This window comes from Pinus tabuliformis, chromosome 2_2 (genome assembly GCF_031772625.1).
Source record: "Pinus tabuliformis cultivar Carrire ecotype Pingquan chromosome 2_2, CPIR1, whole genome shotgun sequence".
Classification (NCBI taxonomy): domain Eukaryota; kingdom Viridiplantae; phylum Streptophyta; class Pinopsida; order Pinales; family Pinaceae; genus Pinus; species Pinus tabuliformis.
Window position 1 is genome coordinate 318888912 of NC_142300.1, and position 7242 is coordinate 318896153.

At 31.6% G+C, this 7242-nt stretch overlaps 1 protein-coding gene across 1 annotated transcript; it reads left to right on the forward strand.

Moving 5' to 3' along the window:
- Positions 1 to 278: 278 nt before the first annotated feature.
- On the forward strand, positions 279 to 1570 carry LOC149192567 (LOB domain-containing protein 1-like). The gene is made up of 2 exons (XM_089406411.1): positions 279 to 619; positions 810 to 1570. The coding sequence occupies exons 1-2, from the start codon at positions 434 to 436 to the stop codon at positions 1233 to 1235; spliced, it is 612 nt and encodes a 203-aa protein (XP_089262537.1). The 5' UTR covers positions 279 to 433; the 3' UTR covers positions 1236 to 1570.
- Positions 1571 to 7242: the final 5672 nt, after the last annotated feature.

Here is a 7242-nt window from a genome sequence, read left to right on the forward strand (position 1 = left end):
GGTCAAACTATACCAGGCGACGGAAAGATCCCATCATTCCAAAAGGTTTGCGGAGGCGGGTAAAGGGTCAAACAAGTTAGTGAACAAAGCAGCACCCGGTAATCATCCATTCGCGCGCCTGTCATTCTCTGTCTACGTAAAGATGGAAAACTTTACGCGAAAATAACGGTCATTTTAATCTAGTCTTTTGTGGGTGGCATCAAGTCCCCGGTGTCCACGCCTACCAAACGTCTCTGATGGCTTCCCTACTATCTTCATCCTTCAATTTCATAATATAATCGCCATTGAAGCCTATTTCCAGAATTAGATCTGAAGTCACCTGCATATTTATATGGCCGGCAAAAATTAGTTATAGCTCTCGTCTGATCAGATCTTGCGTGGGAGTTTAGTTTATTGAATATTCATAGTATTGGCGTGTCCTAAGTGTATATTTATGACGCAGATGAGAGAAGGCAATCTGAGGACAAAAGTGGCCACCCCCTGTGCGGCTTGCAGGATGCTGAGAAGGCGGTGTGGAGACAAATGTGTGCTGGCTCCTTACTTCCCACCAAATGACCCTGAGAAGTTTGCAACTGTGCACAGAATATTTGGAGCAAGCAACGTCATCAGGATTCTTCAGGTTTTAAAATTTTGAGAATCTTTAGTAGTGATAATTGATGTTTACCCGTAATCTAATTGATGATAATTAATATTATTAATGCACTGATACCAATTTTGATTCAGGAAATTAATCGAGTTTTGTGAGTAACACACATATATATATGGGGTTTCTCATATTGTTAATATTACTATCACTATGTTTATTTCAGGATGTTGATAACCAACATAGAGATGAGGCAGTGAGTAGTATGGTGTATGAAGCGAGGACAAGGCTGCGGGATCCCATCTATGGTTGTGCAGGCGCAATTTGCCAGCTGCAGCAGCATGTGTGTGATTTGCAAGCTCAGCTGGCCACTGCTCAGGCACAGATCCTCAATTTGCATTGCCAGCAGGCAAATCTCTTGGCGTTTATCACAGCCAGTAATTCTAGCTTTGGCGAAGGAGGAGAACCAGCTGATTATGACTATGATGAGCCTCTGGGCTCTTCCTGGACGGACAGCCCAGCATCCCAAGTAATTTCTTGTCTACTTGGGGACGTTATGGGAAATAATATTTCAATACTTGATCGGAGCCACCACGAAGACTGGCAAGGTCCATATCTGACTGCTGCATCATGGCCAGGCAGGGCTATCTAGTCAACCATGGCGGCTGCACTTGAAAGTATTTAGTTCGTGTAGGGTAATCATAAGGATCTTATGTCAATAATGGAATTATGGAATTAGAGGCAGGTGAGTTTTATTTACGGCTGGGAAATTCTGATTGAAATAGAGAAAATCAATGAGTGAAATAGAAAGTAAAATTAGAGGACTCTATAGTTGATTGAAAACCGGTGCACATTTTGGTTTCAAGGATGGCTTGATTTTCCAACCTGACTCTTTTTTCACTTCCACATGTTTGTAATCGTATGTCATTCACATGTTTGGTACAGGTTGGACTAAGGATATAAAGAAGCTGCAATTGGATTTCTTTACAAATAATACTATGAAGATATTAAAAGTTGAATTTAATATTTTAGTCGTTGATTAATTAATTTTCGAGGTAGATAAAGATGAAGTACACTTTTTAGTTTGGAAGTGATGCTATTTCATGTATGAATGACATATATATAAATGAATGATTTACTTTTTCTTTAATTACCAATTTTTTAATATTATGTATTTATATAGCTATTTCACATGCAGTTGACATCATAGCATAAAAACATAATAATTCATTTTTAACCTTTTTTCATTATACTATGATTTTGATTTTACTACAAGTTTATTGTAACAATATATTACTTTATCATTTTCATTTTTATTAATTTTTTAAACATAATTTATTTTTAACATTTTTTTAATTATACCATCATTTTGATTTATGATAAGTTTATTGTAATTTTTTAACAATCTTTATTAGTTATTTTATCATTTTTATTTTTATTAAATTTTTAAAGATTTTTTTCATATAATAAGATATAAAAAGTTTTAAATGAATTTTTATTTTTCTTAAAATATATATAGAGGTAGATATCAGTAATGATGGTCTAGTCTCTAGATTTTGAAAATATAAAGTATTTTTCTAAGAACTAGACATTTACAACAAAAAATGGTCTTCAAGCAAAAAACAATCCCAAAAAGAAGAGACAAGTCCAAGAGTCAAAGAATGAGGGTTCTTTGATTCTCGTGATGTTGAAGCAAAAGAGGTATAAAACCCAGAGAATACTGCAAATATTGTTGAACAAAATTTCCAAAAAGTCATAGAAAAAAGGGGGTTGAGTAGGTAGGTTCAATGGTTTAATCAACTCCTTCAACTCCAACACCAGATTGAAAAGACTACCTCTCAAAGAGAGGCCATGGCACTAGATAAAATTTTAATTTATAATATTTCTAAATAAAATATAGAGAAAAATAAAGAAAATAAAAAAGAATTTTACAATTTGTAACTTTAAAGTTAAAGGATATATAATCTCCTATATTCCGATAAAAGTGAACATTTCTCTATTGACAAGAATATTATGTATTTCATGTTTAAGAATAAGATAAACAACATCAATCATAAAAAGCTTCCGAAAAATGCTTCAAATTCTATCCAAAACCATCTACAACTTAGGTAAAAATGGCATAAACGTACCAAGCCTTTGCTAAATCATTGAGGACCTTGTGGATATAGATGTAATGCTTGCAAAAATAGTTTCATGATCATTTCCTAAAAAGAAAAACATATTGGAATAACTCTTAAAGAGTGTTTCCAAACATGTCCCTTATATTTTATTCCAAATTATAAACATATAATAATAATAAAAGCTACATTTACGAAAGATATTATTTTTAAACCAAAATCATATAGATATATTTTCCATATAATATTTTTAAACCAAAATCATATAAATATATTTTACATTTAATATTTATAATATTATATTATATTTTTTAAGTATAAAATTTATATGTATTTATAAAATTTTGTAATTAAAATTGAGATTTTTCTTTAGTTAAAAGCAGTAAACTCAATATTTTAACCTACTATTTTATAAAATATTAAATAGATTTATAATATTTACTTATAAATATATAATGAATATAACCACTCAATACGAAAAAAACTAAGGGGAAAACATACCGAAAAGGGACGAAATCAAAAAATTACCAGCAGACCACCTTAGCTACTGGTACTTTCCATCTCAATCATATAAATGTATTCTTTCTTTTCAAATGTGACAGGAAACTCACATGTTCATAGACCGGATTAGTACAAAATCCCATCTTAGACTTTTGAAATCCCATCATTTTCATTAATATATTTTAAAGCATGAAGAATAGTGAGATTATAATGCTTGCGATGAGCATGCTCTTAGGAGCTCATTATGGATAGTGAAAAACTTTGATCACGTGAAATTTTCACTTCTCTTAAAATTACCCAGTCAATGTTTGGTGTTATAATATTTAATACTATATATGATTGCCGTCGTTAATATTATATTTTGGTTAAAATATTTTTGTCTCTGTATAGCTTCGAAGTTACGAAGATTATCTAGTGGAATAGCTGAGATAGATAATTATGAGTAGGGAATAAGTATATATTCTAAGTTGTTAGAATTAGAATGGAAGTAAGGATTGCTACATGAATTTATAATTATTTTGTTTAAATTATGAAGAATGGAAGTAAGGATTGCTACATGGTTTTAGGTTTTTTCATAATTTGATAGTAGGAAAAATATTAATTGATAATAAAAAAAAATATATTGTTATAAGAGTATCGATACATTCATTTATTTCTATAATGAAGGAATTAAAAGAAAATTGCATGCGAATTTTGTTTTAGGCTTTTGGTTAAAGATTTATGTATTGTTGAGTTTCAAGGCACTGTAAGGAAAACATCAATTAGTGGATTGATTTTTCATAACCACTTCACCATTATTTATTCTAGCAAAGGCTTTTGGTAGACACTAATAAATATGTTTTTTTTGTGTCTTTATATGATATCAATGCATTATTGATCTTAATACTTGCTCCAATACAGTTACTTAATTGTTGCACAAAGAAAAGTTAGTGTTTCTTATAAAATATATAAAATCATGTGGAACATGTAGGTATCTATATGATACAAGGGTGACTACAATGAGGCTATGGACTCTTTCTAGTAGAAGAGAAATTCCAAGAGAACATGACTAAACATCTTGAATCATCTCTTGCTTGCAATGAACTGGTGGTACTACATTAGCATTTGGCGAAGATTGAAGTCTCGAAACAACTCCATACTTTGGCTTCATAATTGTGACCAATAATTTTCTTAAGCTATAAATGAACACTCATTTATCTCATCTAAAGTACAAGGTATAGTGGGAACTCATTGAGTTGAAGCTTGGGTTCTCTACCAAAGGTAAATTATGTTGTCACAAAAGTATTAATTATCTTAAAGACTAGTTTTAAAGATCCATAGTTTCATATATTGTGCAATCAATTCTTGAGCAAGAAACAAATTTGCCATGCCATTTTGTCTTTGTCATATGCTAAAGGAAAAATGGATTAGAGCCTCACTATTATTTTTCAAACTTTTATGTTTTCATGGACATGTCTATGACTAGATCATATAACTACATTTTTCATGAAATGTGTCTTGGATGCCTTTCTTAGATCTCGCCAAACCTTAAAATGTTGCTTATGTTCTCTTGTCTTATCATTTTAAACATTTTTTTCCTTATTGCAACCTTAAAAACATGCAATATTCCATTGCGATATTCATCACAATATATTGCATCAAAGCTTGTTTTCAACGCGACACATAATATCACATGGAAACTTGTTTTCTCCATGGCCCAAGAAAATATAAAAAAATGGAGATATTGACACATGGAACCTCCTAAAGATTTTATTCCTTACTATGTATCACACTCATATATTATGTTACTTGTGCTACATCATGATGTTTTAAAACATACAAGACTATGGTACATTTCAACGTTTGAAAACATCCAATGGTATGATACATTGTAGAAGAAAGTTGACTTCCATTATGGGATATAATAACTCACAAAACTATGAAATTCAGTGACAAGTTTCCTTTTTCACATATTGGGAAAATTTATAGAAATGAAACATATCACAAGACCAACAACTTTCCCCAAGTTGTGACATTAAGCCTTTATCACCCTACACTAACTCTTTCACATGTGAAACATCTTGATTTGACATTGATGTGACATGATAAAAAAATTTAAAAAGGGATGAAGGGACCTTGTATAAAGATGATTGTAAAAAAAGTGGTAACAAGTCTGAAGAATGTTCTCACAGAAGAAGAACTTCACATTCTTAGATACATGCTTGTGTCCATAAGCCTCTCACTCTAATGTCCCTTGAACCAACACTAAGGTTGGAAAATTAAAGCTATGCAGGTGTTCTTGAAAATGTGTGCACATTCATAATAATGTGTGCATGTTCCTAGCTATGTGTGCATGCTATAGGAATGTGCACACATTCTTATTCAACAATTTTTATAAAATCTCGTGGTGATTCCATTTCATTAAAAGACCACATTGCACATTTTAAGAGTGATTAAGCAAATTTTTGGAGTGAAAATCAAGAAAAGCTTGAAAAATTATTGATAAACTTTGTTGATGTGGTCATCAAGCGGTTCCAAGTAAGTACCGTGAATGAATTTGATTCTCTTTTAATTTCATAATTTTTTTATATTATGAAAATATAATTAAAAAAAATCCTTATTAAATTATAGGTTACTTAAAAACATATAACCTAGAAAAAAACCAAACCCAACATCCCGACATGAGGACACATCAAATGTCAACCCAAAACTAGAACATGTAAACATTGAAATTGATGCAGGTTTGTGGTCTCTAATAATACATATGCAAGACATAGGAATACCATAAAACCCTCACAACCATCACCAGACACATTCTTAGACATCATTATTTCTTTTACTATGAATTCCCAAGGCTATTTAAGAAATATGTTTAATTATAGTGCTAGAATGTGGGAATATTATAGGATGTGTCTTGATAACAACAAAGTTAGAGATATGAGCATTTAAGATAAAAATAAAAAAACTATTTACATTGTTTATTGAATTGAGAATTGGGTTACAACCACTAGTCTCAAAGAGGTGCATTTTTATGGACCAATGCACCTACCAACAATTATTAACAATTTGATAGATAGGTGGTCTATAATATTTGGAAAACCTCCCTAGAATAATAGGAAGGTTCTTATGTATTTCCTTGGAAAATAATGGTTAATTTTTCTTTTACATCACAATATCAACTACATTTACATTAGTGAATTTCATGGGTTAGCTCTTTGGTTCATGTATAATTGAGAAAACACAAGGTGTGACCCATTGTTACGTCCTCATCCTACTAGATGGAACCCTAACCAAGTTTTCCAACATCCTCCTATAGTTTCAAAATATTAGTTGGACCCATATATTGATATCCACTTTGACCCATAAACTAGTGTACCATAACACATTCATAGCATTATTCCACTAGGAGGGGCCTTCAAGTGATGTTGATCGAGGGGTTGGGCCCTTAGGACCTATAGTCGATTCAAACTAGGACAAGGGACATGGATAAAATATTGGCTCCCATTCTAGTTCATGTGACCCTCATATATGGTCTAGATAGAAGAAGACACTTTTTGGGATAATGGAGGCCATTACTCATGCAATATACATGGATTACGTTACAATATTGATCGTCTATGTGTGTTTAATTAATACATATAGTAGTTTATATATTTCTTCTCTATATCTAATTATACAGAATTTGGAATTACAACGCTTTGAAAGCCTACTATTGATGCTAGCAGATGCATCCAAGTCATTTTTTATCAGTGTACCACACACATAGGTATGGTGGAATAAGCATTTCACATACTAAAATAATTTTCCTAAAAATTTTTTCCATGTTTTAACTCCATGTTCTCTATGATTTTAGTTTGAATGTGCATGTGTTGCAAAAAAAAAAATGCTAACTTGATCCTAGTTAACAAAATATGCACTTCCACTTTGTCAGAATAGTTATATTGTGGGGAATAATTGTGGCCCTCATTTAATGTTGTGAAAGTGCCTTGTGAGACCTGATATGGAAGTCTAATCTCTATATTTTTCTATTGGAATCTATTTTAAGTTCACCCATAGTGATTT